General features: G+C 38.0%; 1 protein-coding gene across 3 annotated transcripts in view; it reads left to right on the forward strand.

Moving 5' to 3' along the window:
- TTC27 (tetratricopeptide repeat domain 27) overlaps positions 1-26,469 on the forward strand; it is a 235,452-nt gene that overhangs the window by 136,065 nt on the left and 72,918 nt on the right. For all 3 annotated transcript variants that reach the window (XM_072634136.1, XM_072634137.1, XM_072634138.1), the window contains 2 exons: positions 2,523-2,645; positions 17,614-17,841. In XM_072634136.1, coding sequence (XP_072490237.1) covers positions 2,523-2,645; positions 17,614-17,841 — 351 coding nt within the window. The remainder of the gene's footprint in view (positions 1-2,522; positions 2,646-17,613; positions 17,842-26,469) is intronic.

A 26,469-nucleotide genomic window follows, 5' to 3' on the forward strand; every position in this document is an offset into this window, starting at 1 on the left:
CTAACATGACAAAACAGGAAGAGACAAATGTTGGAGAAGATGTGGGAGAGTTAAAGTGCTAATTCATTGTTGGTGGAGCTGTGAGTTGATCCAGCCATTCTGGAGAGCAGGTTGGAACTATACCCAAAGGGCTATAAAAATGTGCATACCCTTTGACCCAGCAATACCGCTTCTAGAACTGTCTCCCAAAGAGGTCATAAATATGGGAAAAGGACCCACATGTACAAAAATATTTGTAGCACCTCTTTTTTGTAGTGGTCAAGAACTGGAAATCAAAGGGATGCCCATCAATTGGGGAATAGCTGAACAAATTATGGTATATGAATGTAATGGAATACTACTGTTCCATAAGAAATGATGAGCAGGCAGACTTCAGAAAAACCTGGAAAGACTTATATGAACTGATGCTGGGTGAAGTGAGCAGAACCAGGAGAACATATACACAGTATGCAAGGACTGTTTCTGATAGACTTAGCCCTTCACAGCAATACAAGGACCTAAAAATATTTCCAAAGGACTATTGATGCAAAATGCTATCCACATCCAGAGAAAGAACTATGGGGTCAGAATGCAGAGTGAAGTAGATGATTTTCTGTTTTGTTTTGTTTTGTTCTTCTCGTGGTTTCTTCCATTCATTTTAATTCTTCTATGCAACATTACTAATGTGAAAATATGTTTAATAGGAATGTATGTGTAGAATGCATATCAGATTGTATGCCATCTTGGGGAGGGAGGTGGGAGAGAGGGGAAGAAAATTTGGAACTTTTGGAAGTGATTGTTGAAAACTGAAAACAAATAAACTAATACATTTTGGGGAAAAAAAGATTAAATTGGTTCTGAATGAGAGCCTGTGTAGTTTACATAGCAGGTTATCAAAATCACAGCCTTTTTTTTTTTCTTTTAAATTTGAAATAGTATATTTATTTTAACCAAGGAACCCAAAAGGTCTAGCCTTCAATATTTGGGTCATCTCATTCTATCTAGTTCAGTTATCATTATATGGTCTCAAAATTCTAAAATGCTGTATCTTAAATATAATTATATTTTACCTAATACCTTTAACTTTGTAGAGATCAAAGTAGATATTTAACTTAGGATCATTATCACAGCCCTTTTAAAAATTAATTTTTATTGGCATCTTTTGTTTTTAGATTGCCATTTCCTAATATATTCCTATTCCCATCCAGAGAGCCATCCCGTATAACAAATTAAAAAAAAAAAAAAAGAGAAAAGCAGTTCAAAAAAACTAATCAGCATCTCAATCCAAAATCACATCTTTCAAAAAGTTATTCCTAACAAACCACATTAGTAAGATGTAACTGGCTTTTATGTTAGAAGTAGGCTGGTTGACAGTCCTCCTCTCATTTGAATGAAACACTTAGGCTTTCCCGTTGTAGCCATCTCTGGATGTGGCATTTCTGACTTCTCTGAGATCCTTTTTTGCTTGCTTCTTGACTGGAGTTCTGACTTGAGTTGACTTGAAGAGTGACTTGATTAGCAATGAGTATAGTATTACCACTTACCAACAGTACATATCACTTATTTGGTTAGACGTCCAGTAAGACTTTTGGACCACTCTTGTGATTGTGGGCATTCGATATTCCTTTGTTCTCTTAAATATTTTAAGAGACAGCCCTCCCCTTTCTCCCGCTTCCCCGCCAGTCCTCCTTTTAGTTTTCTCATATACATCTATCTTCATTCTTTATGGAGTAAGAGCTTGTTAAACAAAGGTCGGATTCCACAGAATTCTAATAAAGAGGCTTTCTGTTTATGAGCTGACCAGCTTCTCTAAAGAGAGTGATTATGATACTGTGTTCATCTCAGTGTAGGCCTTACCCCTAAAATGGAATCTCTTTAAAAGGAAAAGACAGAAGAGTATCTGCCTGCAGTTGGGAAGACCTGAGTTTAAATTCAGCCTCAGAAACTTCCCAGCTGTGTGATACTGGGAATAGCGCCTACCTCCCAGGGAACTTGTGATGATAAGATGAGGTATCTGTGAAGTGCTTCATAGACTTTGAAGTGCTATATAAATGCTAACAGCTTTCAAATACTAGATACATTATGGGGTATGTGTATGTGTGTACACATGCATGCAGATACACATTCATACATGCCCATATACATGTGTGTCTGCATACATACTTGTATGTGTATATAGCTCTGTGTCTATATCAGGAAATGTCAACTAATATTAACTTGACTGAAAAAAAACGCTGATTATAAGCCTCTCTCAAGCATCCTAGTCAAACCATTATGGTGTGTTGTATATATGTGTTTTTTTTGGGGGGGGAGGTTTGTGTGTGTGTGTGTGTGTGTGTGTGTGTGAGAGAGAGAGAGAGAGAGAGAAGTATTCAAAAATTTTAGTGCAGTTTAAAGCTTTTCTGTGTGCTTGTGTATGTATACACACAGAATATTTCATATGTACACACATATATACATCGTGTTCCAAGCATGGCATCCCATGAATATGTCTTCCTGTCTGTTTTAAGAAATATTAACTTATATTAACTTGCTTTTCCTAGCGCCAGCTTGCAGCCTTGCTTTTTGAATTGGGATGCACTAGTTCAGCCCTCCAGATCTTTGAGAAACTAGAAATGTGGGAAGATGTTGTCATTTGTCATGAACGAGCTGGACATCACGGAAAGGTATGTAACCAAAAATCATCTGTACTGTTGCGACGTTTCATTTATTTTGCATCTTCTAAATGTTTGTTTTTTCTAGTGTGGCATGTCTATTTAGATTCTTCACAATTACCTGCCACTCCTTTAAGTGCTTTATTTAGTATGCTCTTCTGGACCTTTTTTTCACCATGATGTTCTCACTTCATTCCATTCATATTGTATGTGTGTAATAGATATTGAAAGTTTCAGGAAGACTAGTGAACTATTAGGACCTATTACATTTTATTTTATTTTTCTTTCTAACTGTTCTTCCATCAGCTTTATGTAGAACAACAGATGGAAACTACAAATGCAAGATGCAAAAAATGAGACAATTCCTTCTTGATGTCTCTAGGTTCCCTGTTGTGTAGTCAGCTGTGGGACAGAGAAGGGAGGTAACTAAAAGGGAGAACAGCTGGCAAGCCCTATTCAGGAAGGTCCAAAGGGTGTGATAGTCCCTCTTGAGGAGGACAAATTGTTAAATATGTAATGCATATTGGATTCCACCCTTAGGTTGTGTAATAAGGAAAATGTTGCAATATTTCTATTTGTTTCCTCCTTCCCCCAAATGAACATAACTTAAAAGGATATCAATGGGTGTTAAATTATAACTGTTCAACTATGTGACATATTGAAATCAAATAATATTGTGAATTGAAATTTAAAATAGATAAAAGGCTGCTGCAAATGTAGATAATGTAATATAAAACAGTAAGTTATTTCGCATTTACTAAATTCTTATTTTGTGCCAGGTACAGTGCTAAATGCTAGAGATATAAAGAAAAGTAAAAGCCAGTCCTTGCTCTTAAGGAGCTCACAATCTAATGAGAGAGACAGTATACAAACAACAATATGCGAACCAGATATAGACAGGATAAATTGGAGATAGTCCACAAAGGGAGGGCTCTAGCATTGAGGGAAACTAGAAGAGGCTCCTCACAAAAAGTGGGGCTTTAGTTGACACTTAAAGGAAGCCAGTAAAGCCAGGAGGTGGAGATGAGGAGGAAGACAGTTCCAGACATGAATATGTACTGAATTGGGAGATGGAATGTCTTGTGTATGGAACAACAGGGAGGCTGGTGTCACTGTGTCAGAGTACATGGAGAAGGCACTAAGGAATAAGAAGATTGGAAAGGTAGGAAAGGGCTTTAAAAGGCAAACAAGATTTTCTATTTGATCCTGGAGATTACAGAGAACCACTGGAGTTGACTGAATAGAGGGGTGACATGATCAAATCTAGGTTTTAGAAAGATAACTTCATCATTTGAATGAAGGATGGATTGGTTGATCAACCTGTCAGCTGTTGGATTACTCTGGGCATGAGGTTATGAGGGTTTGCACCCACTGGTGGCAGTATCAGAGGAGAGAAGAGGGCGTGTATGAGAAACATTATGAAGATAGAAATGACAGGCATTAACAATAGATTAGATATAGACAGCATGAGAAAGGATTTCAGGATAGCACTTGGGTTGTAAACCTAGGTCATTGGGAGGATAATGGTAGTATTTTGGATAGTAATGGAGAAATTAGAAAAAGGAGAGGGTTTGAGGGGAAAAATAAGGAGATTGGTTTTGGACATGTTGAGTTTAAGATGTCAATAGGAAATCCAGTTCAAGATTGTTGGAGATATAAGATTAGAGGTTAGGAAAGAAATTAAGACTGAACAAATCGATCTGAAGAGTCACCTGCATAGAGGTGATAATTGAATTGATGGGAGCTGATGTGAGATTACTAAGTTAAATAAGATGGATAGAGAAGAGAAGAGGCCCAGGACAGAGCCCTTGACTGGAATGAGGTAGATGAACATCTAGCAAAGAAGAAAGAGAAGCAGTAAGACAGATGGGGGAGAATCAAGAGAGATCATTGTCTAGGAAAACCTAGAAAGAAAAGAATGTTAAGTAGAAGATAATGAATGTCAGTGTTAAAGGCAGCAGAGAAGTCAAGAAGGATATGGATTAAGAAAAACCATGAGATTTGGTAATTAAGAGATCATTAGTATCTTTAGAGACAGTAGTTTCAATTGAATAATGAACTGAGAAACCAGAATGTAAAAGAGTTAAGAATAGATGTAGAGGGAAGGGAATGGAGACACCTATTGTAGATGACCTTCTCAAGGAGTTTAGCCAGAGAAGGAAGGAGATACAGGATGATAGCTAGTGGGGACATGTGGATCAAGGGAGAGTTATTTTTTTAAGGACAAGCGAGACAGGGACATACTTATAGGCAGTAGGGAAACAGACAGGGAGAGAGGGAAGATTATTTGAGAGTAGGAATGATAGAAGGGACAGTCTTCTGGAGAAAATGGGATAGAATTGGATCATTTGTGTATGTAGAGGAATTTGCCTTGGCATGAAGAAGCATCTCATGTGAGATGGGGTGAAGGTGGAAGTAGTAACAGAAGCCATTTGGGAGATGTGAGATGAGGAACAGGGGAAAAAAGGGAGCTATCTGTGAATGACCTCATTTTTTTTAGCATATGAGGCAAGGATCTCAGCAAAGAGATTGGAAGAAGCCTATTTATTCTGCTGTTCACATCTACCTTATAGTCAACTCTTTCTTGGCTACACTAAAGCAAGAAAGTAGTAGCATAAGTAATCTAAGTAGTAGATAATGAAAAATAACGTCTCTATGAAATGGGCATGTGTTCATATCTTCTTTAGTGTATTTTATTTAGCTTAATTTCTTTATTCTTTTAATAAATTTAATTCTTTAATTTATTAAATTTAATATTTAATTTATTTTGCTTCATTTCTATTACCTGGAAATACCATTTTTTTTTTTTAGGGCAGTTGAATTAAGTGAATGATTATAGAAGCCAGTCTGTACTTAAAATTTTGCTCTGGGGTACTGTAGAATCATATAATTTTAGATTTTAAAAAAGTGATGAGATTCCTTTCCAGTCCACCCTTCTCATTTTAATGATGAAGAAATTGAGTCTCAGAGAGGTTAAAAGACTTCTCCAAGGTCTCTTATTGAATCTAGAGCTTCTGATTACTAACCAGGTGCTCTTTTCACTGAACCACACTGCCTTTCTCTCCACCTTGGTTAATCAAAAGTTAATGATATAAAAGTCTCAGTTAACATTTTAGATAAATAATGTGAGAGTATGAACTCCAAAAATTGAATCTGGACATTGACTTAGAAACATAGTAAAATTTCCTCCTTCCTTACATATATTCATTTGACACCGAAGCAGCAAATTTTTAATATTCATTTTTGTAAATTTCCTTGGATATAGTACATGCCTTATAAATGTTTGTTGAATCAAGTAGAATCTAATTGCCCCACTTTCTCCTTAGGGGGAAGAGTTTTACTATATTCTGGTATCCTTTCCCTCTCTCTGTCCTCCCTCCCCAATTGCATTTTAAAATGTTGAAAACAATTCTGTTAAAAGTAAATTATGTTAATATGTGTGAAATACATATATTTTATGTATGTATGGTTATTTGAAGGAATAGTTATTAGTATGGTCATTAAATATTTATTAGGTGCCTGTAATGTGCCAGGATCTGTGCTAAGGGCTGGGGATACAAAGACAGGCAAAAGGCAATCCTTGTCCTTGAGGAGCTCACAGTAGAGTGGAAGAGAGAAGAGGTAAACAACTCTGTACAAACCATCTATAGACAGGACAGATAGGAATAGTTAACAGAATGAAGGCACTAGAATTAAGAGGGGTTGGGAAAGACTTCCACTAGAAGGTAGAATTTTAGCTGGGACTTAAAGACTGGGAAGATATCTAGTGAAAAATGCCTAGAATTGGGAGATGAAATGTCTTGTGGGAGAAATGGTCAAGAAGCCAGCGTCAGTGGATTGCAGTGAGGGAAAGAAGAAAAGGGAGAGACAGACACAGAGAAACAGACTGAGAGAGTGTATGCGGAGGGGAGGGCGGGGGTGAGGGGGTTGAGGTGTAAGAAGACTAGAGAAGTAGGAATAGGTCATTATGGAGGGTTTTGAATGCCAAACAGAATTTTTATATTTGATCATAGAGAACATAGGGAGCCCTTGGAGTTAACTGAGGAGAAGGTTAATATTGTCAGATTTGAGCTTTAGGAAGACCATTTTGACAGCTAAGTGGAAGATGGAGTATAATGGGGAGAGACTTGAGGTTGGGAGACTGATGAGCAGACTACTGTGATAGTCCAGACCTAAGGTTGTATGGGCTACACTGCAGTGGTAACCAGGTAGTAGTATTAGAGGAGAGAAGAAGTACATGTGAGAGAAGTTGTGAAAGTAAAGTGTTCATACCTTGGTAACAGATTGAATATGGGCATGAGAGAGGGTAAGGAATTGTGAGCATGATTGTTTGGGAGGACGTTGGGAACAATAATAGGAAAGTTAGGAAGAACAGAGGGTTTGTGGAGAAAGATAATGAGTTCAGTTTTGGACATGTTGAGTTTTAGATGTCTGTGGGACATCCATTTGGAACTACTGGAGGTAGCCAGCAGAGTAAAGTTTAGGGCAGGGTAAATAGATTTGAGAAGCATCAGCATAGAGTTGATAATTGAAACAACGGGAGCAGATGAGATCACCAAGTGAAATAACTTGGAGTAAGAAGAGAAGAGGGACCAGGACAGAGCCCTAGGGACACCCATATTTACTGGACCTGACTTGAATGAAGATTGAGAAAAGGAGACTAAAGAGTGACCAAAATAAATAAATAGTTTCACAAAAATATAGAAGAGAGTATCAAAGAGAAGGAGGATAATTAACAATGTCAGAGTCTGTAATAAGGTCAAGGATGAGAATTGAAAAATGCCATGAGATTTGGCAATTAAAAGGATATTGATAACTTTAGAGAGATTAGTCTTGGTTGTATGGTGAAGTCAGAAGCCAGACTGTGGAAGTTAAGATGATAGTGAGAAGAAAGGAAGTGGAGGCACTTATTAGAGATGACTTCTTAAGGAACTTGGCCATAAAGGGGTTATAGAAATATGGGACAATAGCTAGGGATGGATGACTCAAAGGAAGGTTTTTTAAGGATGAGGGAGACATGGGAATGTAGCCAGTAGATAGGGAGATCTGGGAGCTTAGTTAGAGTAGGGATGATAGAGGCAGCAATCTTTTGAAGAAAGAATAGAATGGGATGACTTGTGTACGTAGAACATTTTGCCGTGGAAAGAGAAGAACTGTCTCCTGTGAGATGGGGTGAAGGTGGAGATAGTGGCAGAAGCCATCTTCTATGATGAAGAAAGATGTGAAATAAGACACAAGGAAGAAAAGAGAGCTGTCTGTGAATTGTCTCAATTTTTTCATTGAAATATGAGAAAAGGTCATTTGAGAGGGTGAGATTTGCTAAGACTTATTATTATGCATCTTTTGTGAATTGTAGCAAAACATCAGATATAATTTAGATCCTATGTATTTCAAGATTTATAAAACACAAATACTTATGTCACTCATTTTTCTTATATTGTATTTGCAGAAAAGCTTATATGTAGGCTGAAATTTTTCCTCAGGAAAATATAGGAACTTAGTTGGTCATTTCATTAATACAGGGCACCTCAGGGTGAGAAAGCTTCCTGTGCCAATGTTGTTCTGCAGCTACCCTGCAATTTATAGTTTGAGAGAATTGTCTGGAACAGTCAGGTTAAGTGACTTGCCCAAAGCTGCACAACCAGTATGTCAAGAAATGGAATCCAAATATTTTTAAAATTCATTTATTTTTAGTTTTCAACATTCAGTTCCATAAGATTTTGAGTTTTGAATTTTCTCCCCCATCCTTTCCTCCCTCTCCCCAAGATGGCATGCATTCTGATATAGGCTCTACTTATACATTCATATTAAACTTATTTTCACATTAGTCATGATGTAAGGAAGAATTAGAACTAATGGGAGGAACCACAAGAAAGAAACAAAATAAAACAACAATAGAAAAAGAGAGTAAATAGTTTGCTTCCATTGGCATTCAGACTCCAAAGTTCTTTCTTTGGATATGGATAGCATTTTCCAGCTTGAGTTGTCTTAGATCCTTGCAATGCTGAGAAGAGCTAAGTCTATCAAGGTCAGTCATCACACAGTGTGGCTGTTATGGAATCCAGATCTTGTTGCCTTCAACAATGGCTTTCTATCCACTATACAATATTGCCTCTCCCCTAAGAGGTTAGCAAATATTTTATTCCTAGAATACCTCCTTGTAAGTGAACAATCTCAGGCATTAGTTACTTGATAGTGTATCAAAAATGTAGATTTTGGTTTAATTTGAGGTTTTGTGAAATTTCAAATCTAATTAATGGCATAATATTCCTTTAAATGCAAGATTCAGAGAAACGTAATTTTTGTGGTCTTAGTAGCATTTTTGTGAGTACCCATCCATTTTTGAGATTTTCTCAACTTCTTTTAGTCAGTCATGGACAACATAAGGGGGCCATCACATATTTGACTATAGACTGATAAAGTAGGTGTCAGAACTGTTTCTCATTTGCCAGCAGTATTCCCTTGAGCTCATGTGATTCAAAAAACTCTGTTTTCCTCTCGTTTTGTAGAGTAAATTTGCCCAAGTCTGAAGGGCAAATGCTTGTTGTTTTCTGACTAAGGGGAAGATTCTTGCTGTATATGCTGTTTACCAAAAATTTAATGACATGGAGGAAAACATCTCTCTAGCCCTTGTTGCGCACTCATACTGAAAGAAAAGACAACACATTGGAGACTGATATTCTCTGTCTTCGAATCTCATCTCTCTTGAATGAATGAAATAGGAGAGAAACCAGATCTGAGTATCCAGGGCTGTGAATGCTGAAAACATTGGGTGATTTTTCTTTCTCGTGGTGGTCACTGCTTACTAGTTTTAAAAACATGAATTAAATCAGTAAGTTTAAACTATATTTCCTTCAAATGGAAGAAATGGACCAAAAAATGGAAAATACTATATTACTTTATAGCACAAAACCAGGAGGTGATTAGTTAGCTTATCAAATGAACAGCCTGCCCAGAGCAACATTTCTAATTATTCTAATATATTTTGGACCTGGAATATTTGGGTTGGCGGTTTGTCCTCCTAAAACCAGGCCAGAGCAAACTCCTGTAAGGCACCTAAGTGTAGAATGCTGTGAGTGGACATTTCGCTTACTGGGTCAAAGATTAGTGCTAGGAACTATCATACAAAAAGAGCTGTGATTGGGAGTGACTTTGTGGGGTGAGGTGAAGGGGCCTGTGTGCCTTGCACTTTTCACCTTTCAGTTGTTGCTCATACAGTAAGAGTTCGGTTCAGGAAGCGTTTGCCTTTTTCTTTCCAAAGATGAAAGGATTGTGTCTGGCAGCTGTTAGAAGAGAGCTGTTCTTTCATTGCATGGAGTCTTTCCAAGACTTTTAGCCTCATTGGAGTGTCCTTAATTGAGGAACTTGCTGGGAGATGTTTGTCCTGCCTCTCTGTTTATATTAGGGACATCAACATGTGGCTTCTAGTGTTTCCTCTTCTCTGTCTGTATCAACAAGCAAGGGAACACCCATGTATTTCCCTCTCATTTAGGTCATAGAGATCTGACACTGGGGCATCAATTAGTGATTTCCCTTATCAGAAGTTGACAGCAGTGTGGCAGGCCTCATGTACTGTCCAGCTGTAGATTCAATGAGTGGTCCATGAACCATACAACAATATCCATACAACAGTATCTCTTGGAAATAACAGTTGCCAAAGATAGAACCCTCCACTCCTAAGCCAGCCACAAACTATGCTGTTCTTGTCAAAAATGCTCTTCTAAAAAAGTTGTTAGTCTGGAGGCAAAGGGTCCCATATCAAGTCAAGCAACTGACACGATGGAACAGAAGGAAAGAACGTTGGGCCTGAAGTCAAAAGATGTGAGTTCAAAGGCTTGTTCTCCCACATCTTGATTATGTGACCTTAAGTAAGTCGCATCATTCCAGGGCCTCAGTTTCCTCTACTATAAACAAGGGAAGAAAGACTAGATGAGCACTCAGGTCCCTTGTAGCTCTAAAAGTTCTGATTCTCTATGTTCTATGTTTCAAGTTCCTATCATTCACGCTGAGAACTTAATCTCTGTCCTCTCCCTGACATTCTAAGGCCACAGAAGTGGTCAGAAAGTTCTTTCCCTATAAATAGAAATAATTCACAGTGTGGTGTGTTAGAGGAAGTTACAGCTATTACAGCCAGAGAAGGTAAACTTCTTAGGTGTCCACCATCCTTGTACCATCTGATCTTAAGGTTTGACTATTTATTTTTAAATATATAGCCCATGGCAGGGAACTCTTTCAGTTATAAAAAATCCTCAATTTCTCATTTCTTACAAAGACTATTGAGCCTCCTTATCCTCCAATCATTAATGTGATCCTAACCTTTCTGGCACTTTATCATAAGACTCTTCCTTCAGTAGTAGTCCTTATGACCAGAATGATCAACAAACTGTAGACTCAGGGACACACTTTCTTTGCTCATTAGAATAGCTTAGGGAAATAACTGTTTGTCTTTGTATTTCTTTCCCAACTTCATCTTCAAGTCATGTGTCTAATTCTGCATTAATCAAGAAATCATCTCCTGACAGAGCCCTGTAGCTCTGTTCTAGCTATGAGGAGAGCTTTGTTTTCACCTAGAAAGTCTTAAGAAGATCAGACAACACCAACTGTTCTTTGCTTCCTTTGGCATTGACTCTGTGGGCCAATCATTTTTACAAAAGAGCCCTTTCCATCTGGTCAGCAGATTCTATTTCCTTCTGTTAAAAGGAGCCAGCCTTCCCCCTGCTTCCCTAAAGTTATGACCTATTTATTTGGGGGCAGGGCAGTTTTAGCTATAGTTCTGAAGGACTTCCACCTCAGAGATCTGTAAGGCATCTGTCTCATCTTTCATACTCAATTGTATTCAAAAGCAAAAACACAACTGACCCTAAAACTACCATTGCTTAAACCAAACCTTTAAAAACAAAATAAAACTTTATTGATATGTTTACATCATCCATTTTAATATATTCTCCACTGCCTCTCCCATTGGCTCAGTGAATTTCCCCTTGTAGTGTAACAAGGAAAAACAGTTAAGCAAAACTGACATAAGGACCTCATCAGACAGCCTATGCAACATTCTGTGCCCATAGTCTTCCACCTCTTCAAGTAAAGGACATAGCTGCATTTTGAACCTAACTTCTTGCTGAGAATTTTAGTTCATTCTTGTGATCCTACAGTGGATAGTCCTAACCTATCTCTGGTCATCCAGCTACATAATCATCTTTGTATTGCACTTGATAAAAATAGTAACTTTTCTTTTTGAGAAACTCCAGTTAGTTACCAAGATCCCCGCTCCCTCCCCTCCCCCCAAATAAAACCAAAAACCTGTTGACTCCATCCCGCGTTCTTGAGAAAAAATCTCAGCCAAGTCATTCTCTCACATTTTGGTTGCTTCTTTGGTCCTCAAGCAGGATCAGAAAGACTGAAGTGGTCTCCTACTGCTGATTTTCTGTCCTGATAGAATAAGGGAGTGCAGGAGGCTCATTCCTCTAAGATGATAATAGGTCTTTGAAGAAATTAGTAAGCAGCAGCCTTCATTAGAGTTGTCATTTGATGCTTCTTTGTTGTATGGATCTAAACCTGGGTTCCTGAATTATATACCAGTGGAGCATATGGCACTGGACCACATGGTTATCATCAGAAGCCCAGCACAGTTAAATACAAAGAAGCTCATTACCAAATTTTGCTAACACACTGATGAATTTTTTACTCAGCTTGTTTTTTATTAAATACTTATTGATACCTTATGTTTTTACAATACCTTCATTTTAAAATATGCCCCTCCTCTCCACTGAAACTTCCTTTGTCACCAAGCATAAAAAAGAAGGAAAAAAGCAGTTCGACCAGCCGACACATCAGTGGAGTCTGACAGTACAGGCAGATATTCCAACCTGTACAAACTCATCTCTGTGAAGAAAGGAGGTCCGTTGTCTTTTTTCTCTTCTCTGAGTCTAAACATCATAGCAGACTTATGAAATGAGGCAGCATTGTGCTTTTGGTTGGTGGAGGGAGTAACCACACCAATGAAGTCACAGATCTTGCCAGGTATTGTATGAGTTTTTCTTAGTCATATCTCATTTAGTCCAACTCCTGTGTGTTTTCCACTGGTGTCTGTAAGCCCTCCTTGTGGCTTTGAATGTACTTAATTTTAGATTGAGATCCATCATCAGTGTTTACTCATCTCCCTAAAAATGAAGTAAGAACAAAAATTGGAATCCGGGGACAAGTTGCAATAAATATATTGCAAAAACAGCCCATTTTGGGGCAGTGGCAGTACTTCTAGGGTTTAAAAACCTGATAAATTTTCTGTAGATGTGCTCCAGAAACTTTGCAGGCAGTTCTTTATTAAACTTTTTTTTGCACGTTGTGTTCAATTTTTTACCTTAATGAATAGAGTTTTACCTGAATACCTCTTGCATGCTTAAAAATACACTTTTCTATTTGCTCATTGGTCATGTAGCAGCTTAGAGTTGGGAATGATATATCTTTTGCATGCCCTGAAGATTTCCTGCCACCCACACCTGAGACCTGGCAGAAGCTCAGCATAGCCCTTTAATGGTGCCTTTGCTTTGCCATAGTGCAGTCAGCCAATGCAAAAGGAACATTTTTCGGTAAAATTCCTAATAGGAAAAAACACTGTGCTATGAAAGATGTGCTCTTTGAAGGCCACTGATTGAAAATGAATGCGTTAGTAGGGAGAAGAGAGCCTTTTGGAAAGGAGATGGCATAGGCTGAGGAGTGAAATGTGACTAAGGGATAGAGGAAACATATTGCATGTGAATGCTGCCCTTGGGAAAGATTATTCTTTTGGCAAGAGGGAGAGGTGTCAGTATTTCAAGGAGAAAAAAATTAATTTATCCAACACATAAATTTGAGTCTAGGAACATTGAAAAAATTAAAAATAGGATATTTTACCTTAAGGAGGGGCCTTCTTGTGCTTTTTTGCCTCTCTACCAGCCACCTCTTCTTCCCTCCCCAAAGCTCCACATTCTTAGCACCCCACAGCTTGTCTGGCAGAGAGTGAAATATCTAGAATCAGCATTGGTTAATAGCATACAGCTGCATAACATCAGCAGTACTTCCTCACCTTTGCATGTGATGACTCATTCCTCCTCCTCTTCCCTTACCCCCATCAAAGTAAAATAGTCAAGGAGAGTATGGGGGTTGCTCTATGAGATAATTTGAAATCACTCAAATTTCCTGAATTAATTTTTGATGTGTAAATGTTTTCTTTCTGTGAATAAAGTGTAAGTCTTTGGAGGGACAGGTACTGTGTGCTTATATTCTGCAGGTACTCACATGGTATCTAGCCTAGCTTTGAAATATTGATGAACCCTGTTCTTATAAAGCCAGAAACACAAACTCACAAAACATATAAATGACAGGACATACAATATTATTCCAGCTGTGCTTTGGGGAGCTTTGTTTAGAGGTCCACATCCCTGTGAAATACTTAGGACCATGCTGAGAATTAAAATGACTCCTGGTTTGGCCCTGGCCACCATGAGGCCCCTTTATGGGTAAGTGGTTTTCAGAGAGGGGGGTATTGTGGATTCTAGGGGAGAAGCGCATTGGGGCAGGTGATATGGACAAAATTAGTGTGGGTCATGAGTTGGCTCTAATTTATTGACATGTGAAAACTTCCTTGGGCAAGTTAATTTGAAAAATCTGTATCCAAACCTATGATCACATCTTGGCCTTTAGTTCTGAAAGTGAGTAGAGCCAAGTGGGACAAGAGCTAGGAAGACTTCATAGATACGATCAAATTTAATACAAGTTTGGAAGAAGAGGCAATCATTTCGTGGAAAGACTTTTTTAGGCTGACACCGTTATTTTGTTCTGTGTCTCTGTCACTCTCTCTCACACACACACACACACACACACACACACACACACACACACACACATTGTAACTAAGGTGGATTTTAGTGTGTGTGAAGTGGATTTTTGTTATTTCGTAGAGTTCAGTTTCCCAGGATTCATAGCCATAAAGATCTCTTGTTCCCGAGTATTAGATACAAGTTCTCATGATTATGATTCAAAACATCTCCACTATGCTTGTGCAGTATTACATAATGATAAATAATATAAACATTTGTGCTTAAATTGTAAATATTTACTGCAACTGTGCAGTGAGATACAGGGATGAGGTGATGTAAAAATGGAGACTATTGCTGGCAAGATGCTTTCTTTGTCTGTTGCTCTGTAAAGCAGGTGGGCACTGGTCAAGGAGTGGGGAACCCTTAGGGTTGAATGCACAAATGCTATGCATGCCTTAATCAGCCCCATCAAGTCTTGGCGGGATTCTGTGTTTGCCTCAACTGGCCCCCATTGAGGCTTGAAGGGACCTAGGGGAGTGCACAAACTGTGCCTGTCTCTATCGACCTCATCAAGACTTAGGGGTAGTTGCCCCCTCTTGTCATCACCCCCTGCAAGAAGGGTGACTAGAGAATGCTGTAGGATTTGGTGCAACCCTTGTGAGAAGACTAGCCTAGAATAAAGTAAGATTATTAGCCCCTTCAAAGTTGTCTGTGTCTTTCCTGTCTGACCATATCAAGAGTGAATCTGGCAGCCTTTCTGTGTGCTAATGTTTATCTGTCTTACATCTATATATGTATATACATATCTGTGTACATATATACATATATATGTTTCCTAGTATCCTCAGGTTTTTAAAATAATGCTTTTCATTGAAGGTAGATAAAACTTATTAGACAGGGTTGCCCTGGCCTATAATGCCAGTAGGTTGTAGACAGCTAGAGCCCATAATGGTGCCAAAAGGAGTTAGGAAACTCAGGAGCCAGAAGTATGAGGCATAATATAACTTAACATAGCACAAAATGACACCACAATGTATCACATCATTTATCAATCACATCATATACCATGTGTTATGTAGTATCAAAAGTGGTCATTATTCAACTCAAGGTGTCATAGAGTTTCACAGTTAGAGGGGACCTTAGAGGTCTCCTTCCACCTCATACCAACTTCCCTAACTAGGATTCTTCTATCCTCCACCTGAAGACCTCAAATAGTGGAACAGACACACTCCTTCAAGATAGTCCATTCCAGTTTAGGATTGTCCTTAATTTGAGCTGAAATTAACCTCTTTAGCTTGTGCCTGTTATTCCTTATTCTGGCCAAGCAAAACAAGTATAAATCCTTCTTTTACATGACAGGTGTTCATATACTTGGACCCTACTACCATATTGTTCAACCAGCATTTATTAGGCACTTACTGAGTGCCCATCAAAACACTCAGGGATCATTGCTAAGACAACCCAGTGGACATTGTTGATGTGCTGTGGTCCATAGGGTCACATAGGGTTGGACATGATTAAACAACAGTAATAACCACAAGTGCCAAGTGCCTTGTTTAGTGTTGAGGTTACCCAGAAAGATTAAAAACAGGTCCTCAGACTTCTTCTCTTCAGGCTGCACCCCTCCAGATGCCTCCCACTAGTCTTCATGGTTCTCATTTGCTTCCCCATCCTGGCTAATCCGCTCTGTGGACAGAGCTTTGGCTGACTGATGCCCCTCTCAAAATTGCAGCAAATAATGTTATCAAGCATGTAGTATGAGCAGGATTCAAGTACATGCATCAGATTTGTATCTACCTGCCTTATAGAGCTGTTATGAGACACAGTTGAGATTGAATCACTGAAAGTTAAAGTTGGAAAACACCTTGGAAATTATCTAGTCCAATCCATCATTTTATAAATGTGGAAACAGAGGCCTCAAGAGGTGAAATGTTTTTCAGAGGACTGTGTCCTTGGCTTCATGTCTTTGATTCTTAGTCTTGAGTTCATTCTACCACACCAGAAATGGATCCCTCTGGGCTGCCTGTCTACTTAGAAAACTACAAATTATCACTATCTATTTTATGTAGTATTTTTATTTATTTTGTTAAACATTTCCTAATTACATTTAATCTGACTCAGGCACTGGGCTGTGAGTGATACCTCTGCATTAACACCTACTCTCCATTAGCCTCCCGTAAAGCACTTTGGATTATTGCTTTCCCTCATTCTTTATTTCTCAGAATTCTCCTGCTTTTCCTCAGCCTCCACTTTGATTTCTCTATCTCCCTCCCTTCTCCAGAGAGAAATTAACCATTTACTCCCACTTAGCCAGCCTTCATTCCCACAGGAGTAAAGACTCTGTTAGCTATACCTTTCACTTCTCTAATTTTGTTTCATCATCTGTGAAATGGTTATAAAAATGCATGTACTGACCACCTCACTGAACTGTTGTTAAGCAAACTCTAACTCCACTCTCAAAGAGTACCTTTACTGGGAATGTTTGAGCAGAGACTGGAAGATCATGAGATGGTGAAAATGATTTAGGGGAAAATCCTGTTTAGTTGGAACATCTAATGACGGTAACTACAACAATAGCTAGCATATGTGCCAGGTGCTGTGCTAAGAGTTTTACATATATATTATCTCCTTTGATCCTTACATCCTTTCCAGGTAGCTGTTATTATTACCCCTATTTTACAAGCGAGGAAGCTGAGGCAAACAAGTGAAATGACTAAGATCACACAGCTATTGTCTGAGGCTAGATTTGAACTCTTGTCTTCCTGATTCCAGGTGCCTTGGATGTAGTCTTTGAGGTCCCCATCTATACTGAGATTCTGTGATTCCCGCTATAATAGGTCAGCAATAATGCATTTATTTCACACATCTGTCTTCATGGTCTGGCTGTGAAGTTGCCTATCTGGTGTTACAAGTTATGGTCAAAGCAGGCACATAACCCCCAAAGAATGGAGTTGACATTTCTTCTTTGTCCTTAAGTTTACTTGGAAGGGTATTTCTTTTCTGGTGTTCATATTTAATTCAGTCTGCATCCAAGATGTCTTATTCAGTTGGATAGGTATTGCTAAGAAACCAATAAAAGTTTAGGAACATGTGGGATCACTCTATGATGGAGTAATGTATTGCATGCTTTAGATTAGCCATTGGTTTTCTTTATTAAGCAATTGAATTATTTCTGTTATTATTAGGCAGAAGAAATCTTAAGACAAGAATTAGACAAGAAAGAAACACCATCTTTATATTGTTTGCTTGGAGATGTGCTTCGAGACCACCATTACTATGACAAGGCGTGGGAGCTGTCCAATCATCGGAGTGCTCGTGCTCAGCGTTCCAAAGGGCTCCTTCATCTTCGCAACAAGGAGTTTAAAGAATGTGTGGAGTGCTTTGAACGTTCTGTGAAGATTAATCCCATGCAGGTCAGAAAATAGATAGAATCCCACCTGCTTTTTTTTTTTGGTGGATTTATGCTCATTTCTCCTCCCCCTATCCCACTTATTCTTAGTGAGTCAGTACCATTTTTCTCTCCTAAATGATTAAAATATCTTTAAGATAATAATCCACAGATCTTATCCCTTTTCTTTTAGTGTAAATAGCGCAGAGATAATATGGATTTCCTTTGAGTACTGCAAATTGCTCCATTTCCCACGTCACTGTTTCTCTCTGAACCTCATTTATCCCATCCCAGGATTCAGCTGAAAGAATTCACTTTGAGGTGTGGTATAGAGAGTGGGAATGACTTTTTAATGCAATGATTTTTAGGAGAATGAGAATTGTGAATAAGATCCAAAGATACAAATGGCCCTGCAAATAGTTGCTGCATTCACTAACTGGTGTTCAAGATAGAAATGTGCATTTTACTGGAAAAAGATCTACAAAGATGAGTAAATGCAATGAAGTGAATACAAAGCAATGACAGGCAGTTTTTAAAAGCTGGCTAGAACAGAGAGGAAAGAGTGATGAAGAAGCCCTGAGACCACAGGTGAGTGAGAAAAATAACATAAAAACCAAAGGTTTCTGTAACGGAACTTAGGGATAGTTGAATTTAGCATCAAGGATATCTGATTCATAGTAGGAGTTTGTTTATATTGATAAAATGTTTTAACTCATATGTCTTTTGTTAATAAATAAAAAAGTATGTAGAAAAGGAACAGAGAATCATGTAACCATAAAGAATTACAGAGGAGATGGAATTTTAATATTTACTACATTATCATAGAATTGGGATGTTTTCCAATTATTTCCAGTCACGATTTTTTTAATGACTTGATGTTTTTCCTCTAAGTTTTGGGAAGAAGAGAGAGACAAAAGCCCCCCCCCCCCTTTTTTTTTATAATAAGTGGAAAAGGTCAGTATGTATATAGGGTGAGGAGGGGAGATGGCAAATGAGTGACTAGACCAGTTTGGTCAAAACAGAGGCTCTATTGTAGGAGTGAAATTAGAAAAAAAGCAGGAAATAACAGTTAGGAACAGAGAGTGACTTGCTGTAAAGTGCCAGGTTAAAGGTGTTTGGATTTTATTCTGCAGGTAACCATGAAGCAAGTTAGGTTTGAGAAGGCAGAGAGGCAGTGTGTGCAAAGGAAATGTTTTAGGAACAATAATCTGTCTCTCACTTTGATTTGGTTAGAGGGAAGAGTCTGAAAAGAAAAGAGAGCTAGTTAGGTTATTGTCATAAAATAATCCAGTCTACATTTGAAGGGTTAAGGCTAGTGTTAGCAGGAATGGAAAGAAAGGTACAAATGTAAGAGTTGTTATGGTGAAGTAACATAATTAGGAACTAATTATTCCAGGGAAACAAAAGGGATGATAATTGTTAAAAACCAGACACAATGTAAGCAGATGTTTTAAAAGATTTTTCTGCATCACCACATGTGAATCCAATTCAAGCAGGCTCTAAGTCATGTCAGAGTAGACAGTTCAGAGGATGTGTGGTACTAACACAAGACAAAGATGGAAATACACTTTTGATCCAAATCTAAACTCTCCCTAGAGATGAAGGGTTAATATAGACCATGGTTTTTGGGTTTTTTTTTTTAATTCTTTCTCAAATCTTAGGAAAGAGGAGAAATTTAAATTAAAATAGAAAAATCTATCTTCCTGTTGATTCACTGTTGTCAATTTCAGGTATTTTCAATTCACTTAGTACCATGCCATGTTCTTTTGAAAACAAAATTAGGGCAGAATGAAGGGCTATTTGAATAACTTATTTGGTTTTAACCCCTTGTTTATTCATAGTACTATTAAGTAACATGCATTAATAATGAATACGATACTTTTCCTATTCATTTATATTTGAATGATATTTAGAGTCTTTGTTCATAATGTTATTTCCTGATAGCTTAAAGGTTCCTACCTCACAAAAGATCAAAATAAGCATATTTAGACACATTGCCATGGTTTGTAGCAGCATTTGCTAATTGTCCAAGTTGCATATATTTTTCTTTTAAAGTTTGAGGGCCATAAGACATATCTGATTCTTATACTTTCATACTGAAAATTTATACTGGAAATTTTACTTTTTTTATCCATTCATTTTTATTCTTTCATATTTCTCCCTGTCCACAAATTGTAACTTCTGAAATCACTCCTGTCACAGTTACTAAAGTTTCCATGCTCAGTTTTTTATAATTAGTGTGAAGAAACACATTAGAGAAAATGTTTGGGAAGTTATGTTTTTTCCATAACAGACTTTTTCACAATGAAGACCTAAAATCTTTGTACCTTGTCTCCTAATCTCACGTAGTCATTGAACCTCTATTATCTGTATCTGTCTGTGGGCAAATATTCCATATACCTAAAAGCATATGTGTTCTCAGTAATGTGGGTACTTTCTCCAGTGATATAAATCATGAAGTACCTATGCCTGCCTATGAATCCTCCACAGGAGGAATCCTCTGTCAAAGATCTGCCCAGTGTGATGTAGGCTTTCCTTTTAGATCTTAAAGCATTATGTGGGTACAGTGCAGTATTTGGTGTGTTCATCTGTTATTACTTGCTTGTGCTCCACAATCTACCTTCTTTTCCAATTATACATTTCCTGTACATCTTTCATGCCAGTTCTTGTGTTCAAGCCATGTGCGTTGCATCTTGCATATGCCTGCAGTGTGTGTCACCACTGTCCTTTGAGTCACCCCTAATAATTCTCATTCTTTTGAGATAGTCATGTTCTATGACTTGCAGCTCTATAGTCTTACCAGAAGAATACTGATGTGAAAAAGATGGTTGATCTGGTTTTCTTTTGTTTTAAACACAATGCAGCTTGGAGTCATTGAAAACATTGCACAGTTTCTCAGATGCAACCCAGGCTTCTCCTCTTCTTGCTGTTTGATTCTGGGCTCAGCTCATTGTCTACCTTGAATCCTTGTCCAGGATAGACATACTGATGCATTAACTCAATGGGTGGCCAGTCCAGCTGCATGTTATAGTCTGGATGGATTTTTCTTCCATTTTTTTTTCCCTGCATACATTATTAAGTCAGTCGTGGCTCCAAGATCATAGTTTTAGATTTGGAAGGGACCTCAGTGATAATCTAGTCCAGTTGCCTCTTGTTACAGGCTATATTGTGATGATAGCACCAAGCGTCACAATACTACTGAATATCTTCCTGCCCTCCCCCCAAGAGATCCTTCCCATGATGTGGTATCTCTGTATTTGGAGCCAGAAGATCTAGGTTTTGATTCCAGTGCTGCCTATGCTACCTGCATGACCTTGGGCAAATCACTTCCCCACTTTGGGTCTCAGTTTTCCCATCTGTAACATGAGAGGGCTTGACTAGATTTTTCTCAGAGGTGAAATTATATGCCCCCTCTTCCCTTGGGATTTTGCAAAGTATATTCTTTGTGTTGGTAAAAAACACTTTGGTGAATTTGTATTCTTTGCTAATATTGATAATCAGAGAGTTGTTAAGCAGTGATCTCTCAGAATGAATCAGGGAATCTCATATGAGTTTGACGTAGGCATGGAAGAACCATTGAACAAGGAGAGTTTCTGAAGTTGCATTTTGCTGGGTCAAGTGCTTTAAAAAAAGAATGAGCAAATAATAAGCCTAGTAAAAGGTTACGTTCCCTATATCTTTCAGTAAGTTGCCCTAAGGCTTTCAGATGTGTATCTGTGAAGATGAAGACATTTTTAGGAAATTGTGCATGAAAACTTACTTATTGTCTTTTGTTTTCTTCAAAGATAATTTTGATGCAAGTGTAGATTACTTTCATAAAGACTTTTTAGACATTAGAATATAATTGTGGAATGGTAGTCACTGATATCTTTTGGATCACTATTTTTTAATAATACAAGTCTATGACTTTTCTCAATTTTTTTCATATCTTCCCCCATTTCAATATCTGGGAAATCCATCCTTCATTGCTTTAAAAACCCAGAATATGGTTTTTTTTTCTCCTGTGTCCAGATCTGGTCCAGATTTTTTTTTTGCATGGGGACAGGAGGAGTGATAGGGTCTTGTTCACATCCTATAACCTATTGGGTACTGAGGTAATAGATTCTAAATGTAGAGGCCTCATAGGGACAGTCTTTTGCTTTTTTTTTTAAGATTTAAATTTATTTTTATTTTTCACCATCCATTTCCACAAGATTTTGAGTTTCAAATTTTCTCCCTATCTTCCCGAGATGGCATGCATTCTGATTACCCTTTCCTCCAGTCTGTCCTCCTTTTTATCATTCCCCCCTCTTATCTCCTTTCCCTCTACTTTATTGAAGGGCAAGATAGATTTCTGTACCTCGTTGCCTGTGTATCTTATTTCTCAATTGCATGTAAAAACAATTTTTTAATGTTTGTTTTTAAAACTTTGAGTTCCAAATTCTCTCCCTTCTTCCTTCCTCACCCACTCCCATTGAGAAGGCAAGCAATTCAGTATAGTTTATACATGTGTAATTATGCAAAACACCTCCATAATAGTCATGTTGTGAAATACTAACTATATTTCCCTCCATCCTATCTTGCCCCCAATTATTCTATTTTCTCCTTTGACCCTGTTTTCTAAAATGTTTGCTTCTGACTACCCCCTTCCTCAATCTGCCCTCCCTTCTATTATCCCTCCCCTCCCTTATCCCCTTTCCCCCTACTTTCTTGTATTGATTGTGTATGTTATTCCCTCTTGAAGCCATATCTGATGAGAGGAAGGTTCACTCATTCCTTCTCACCTCCCCTCTTTTCCCCTCCATTGTGAAACCTTTTTTTGCCTCTTTTATGTGAAATAATGTACCACGTTCTATCTCTCCCTTTCTCCTTCTCCCAATATATTTCCCTTTTATCCCTTAATTTTATCTTTAAATATCTTCCTTTCAACTTCAACTCACCCTATGCCCTCTGTATCTATCTGTCTGTCTGTTTACTCCGACTAACCAAATACTGAGAAACATCTCATGAGTTACAAGTATCATCTTTCCATGTAGGAATGTAAACAGTTCAACTTCAATAAATCTCTTATGATTTCTCTTTCCTGTTTTCCTTTCCTCTTGATTTTCTTGTGTTCGAAAGTCAGATTTTCTATTCAGCTCTGGTCTTTTCATCAAGAATGCTTGAAAGTCCTCTGTTTCATTATTGAATGTCCATTTTTTCCCCTGAAGGATTATACTTAGCTTTGCTGGGTAGGTAATTCTTGGTTTTAATGGGTAGGTGATTCCTGGTTTTAATCTTAGCTCCTCTGACCTCTGGAATATCATATTCCAAGCCCTTCGATCCCTTAATGTTTGTGTTATCCTGATTGTGTTTCCACAATACTTGAATTGTTTTTTTCTGACTATTTGCAATATTTTCTCCTTGGCCTGGGAACTCCTAGTTCCCTAGGAGTTTTCCTTTTGGGATCTCTTTTAGCTGGCAGTTGGTGGATTCTTTCTATTTCTGTTTTACCCTGTGATTCTAGAATTTCAAGGCAGCTTTCTTGATCATTTCTTGAAAGGTGATGTCTAGGCTCTTTTTTTTCATGACTTTCAGGTAGTCCAATAATTTTTAAATTATCTCTCCTGGATCTATTTTCCAAGTCAGTGGCTTTTCCAGTGAAATATTTCACCTTGTCTTCTATTTTGCCATTCTTTTGGCTCTGTTTTATAATTTCTTGATTTCTCATAAAGTCATTAACTTCCATTTGCTCCATTCTATTTCTGAAGGAATTGTTTTCTTCAGTGAGCTTTTGGACTTCCTTTTCCATTTGGCCCATTCTGCTTTTAAAGCATTCTTCTCCTCGTTGACTTTTTGGACTCTTTTGCCATTTGGGTTAGTCTATTTTTAAAGGTGTTATTTTCTTCAGTATTTTTTTGTGTCTTCTTTAGCAAGCTGTTAACTTGATTTTCATTATTTTCTTGCATAACTCTCATTTCTCTTCCCAGTTTTTCCTATACTTCTCTTACTTGATTTTTGAAATCCTTTTTGAGCTCCTCCATGGCCTGCAGCCAATTCATATTCCTCTTGGAGACTTTTGATGTAGGAACTTTGACTCTGCTGTCCTCCTCTGGATTGGATGCCCTGATCTTCCTTGTCACCAAAGTAAGATTCTATAGTCTGATTCTTTTGTGATCTTTACTCCTCTTCTCAGCCAAACACTTGACTTTGTAACTCTTTGTCATGATAGAACTCTGTTTCCAGTGAGGGTAGGGATAAGCATTGTCCCAGGTTTCAGGGATTTTATATCAGCTGCTCAATCCCCCTCCATCTGTGGGCCCAGACCTCTGAAATCAGCCGCTGCTGCTGCCACTGCCACCCTGGGCCTGGAAGCCACCCGGTCAGACCTTGAGCTCCTCTTGCACCCAGATCCCACAAGGTTTTCTCACTGACCTTTTTGGCATTTGTGGGTTGAGAAGTCAGGAAACTGCTACTTCTCCCAATGATTCAGTCCCCTGACGCTTGCTCCTGCAGGTCTGTGCTGGCACCCGGTGTGAAAAACCCTTCCTGTTGACTTCACAGGTTGTCACGGGCTGGAGATTTGTTTCACTCTGTCATTTTCTGAGTTCTGTAGTTCTAGTTTGCTTAGAGTCATTTTTGTACGAGTATTTGTAGGACTTTAGGGGATAACTCAGGGAAGTCCTAGCTTTTACTCTACCATTTGGCTCTATCCTGTCTTTTGCTTTTCTTTGTATCTTTAGCATAGTGCCTATCACCTAATAAGGCACTGAAGTGTTTGTTGCCTGCCTGATTGATAAGAATAAGTCACTACAGAAACATCTGCAGATGTTCTGCTTTTTTTCCATTTGTTGTCTTCCCAGTTTCATCTATAAATACTCTTGGGATATTCTGACTTACTTGAGTCTCAGGTTGAGCTTTCTACAGACTTCTATTCTCCTCTAGCATTCTTTGTGCTTTTGTAAGGTAGTCCTGATCATAATTTGCCATATGTGTGTGGCCTGTGACTGCCATGTTTCTTAAGTAGTTCAAATGTTTGTTGGTCAGTACAATTTCTGAAATCTTTCGGACTGCTGTTGGGATGATTCCAACTTCTGTTGGAAAATATGATATCCAAAGTCACTTTTTCTTTTATCCATTTTCCATTCTTTAGTAGTTTGTTGGAATAGGTTAGTGAGGTTTAGCTGTTATAAACGCATGCTGTCTTCTCACATCTCTTTCTTCTGGTTTGGTGTTGAGTTCGACCACTGCTCAAGCTCGTTCATGGTTTGACTGTGCACCAATAGCAGAGCCAAAAACATCTTTTATATCGGTAGCCATTAATTTTCTGTCTTTCAGAATATACTCAGTTTCATTTTGTGATGCTTTTCAGGGCCTCTAATGTCTAAAGCCTTCTGACTCTCTTCTGGAAGAAAGTATTCATGATATATGTGTTCAGCTTTTGAATAATCCACAAACATTTGTCCTTTCCTAGTCCTGAGCCATATTTTCCAAATTGTTTTTGCCGTCTTCTTCATACTGACACATAGAAGTAACCAAGTGAAAATTTATATGTTGACATAATTTTGAACTTTTTGTAGAATTATTTTTCCTTTTCATTCTCTCCAACAGTTGTTAACTTATTAACTGTAAGTAGCCTGACTTTCCTAGTTTCTAGAACCTTCCCTAGTAAGTTTTCATCTATTCTGTGTGTCTTGTATACATGTTATTTCTGTTATTTTTGTATATGTTATCTCCTCCATTAGGATACGAACCCCTTGAGGACAGAAATTCTTTTTCTTTGTATCTGTAGATTTTAGCAAGGTACCTGACAAGATAGAAAACAATAAATGCCTGTTGATTGGTCAGTAGTCTTTTTGCTTCTGCTTATCATTAGGATTGCAGGATTAAATAACCAGCAATCCCATCTATGTTTCTTATTACCTTTGGATACCTGATTAAATCAACTTCCATCATTTCCTTTATTTATTTCTCCAGGGAAAACAGATGAGCCATATGTATGCACCCCAGTATGCAAATAGCCCCAACAACTGTGCTTGTAAAAACAAACTGATATGACAAATACCCAACTCAAAACCTTTTCCTCCTATCTCTGGTTCTTCCCAGGCTAAGTACTTTTTTCTTTTCCTTATTCTTTCTTACTTTTCTCCTTCACTTCTTGCCTTTTTGTTTTTTTTATAAATGCAGAGCACAGGTCCCAGGATAGTCCCAGTTTTACACAGTGCCTTAGATAGAAACTAGGTAAGTAATCCTTTCTTCCTTTTTTAAGTTTTTTGCCTTTTACATCATAACCATTTCCAGATATCCCCACTATATCCCATGCCAAAAACAAACACAGAAAACAAGTAACAAAGAAAAACAGCTAAGCACAACCAACCACCCAAGTGATTGAGTATGCCAATGAATGCAACATTCCATAATCAGAGTCCCATGACCCTTCACCTAAAGGATCATGGTATACTAAGGGTATGAAGGACAGGATATCCAGCAGGTTCCTAAGCAAACTTTTAAGGTTTTACACCTGTGTCAATACATGTGTCACCAGCATCGTATTCATTTGCCTTGCTGTTAGCAATGCCATTAGGAGGGAGAGACTTTATTTGACCACTGTGTTATGTGGTTCCAATTAAGAATACCTTTTTCTTTTAGCATTTTAAATTTGCCTTTAGGGATGACAGGAGGTATGAAATGAATA

This window comes from Notamacropus eugenii, chromosome 1 (assembly GCF_028372415.1).
Source record: "Notamacropus eugenii isolate mMacEug1 chromosome 1, mMacEug1.pri_v2, whole genome shotgun sequence".
In the NCBI taxonomy this organism is placed as follows: Eukaryota; Metazoa; Chordata; class Mammalia; order Diprotodontia; family Macropodidae; genus Notamacropus; species Notamacropus eugenii.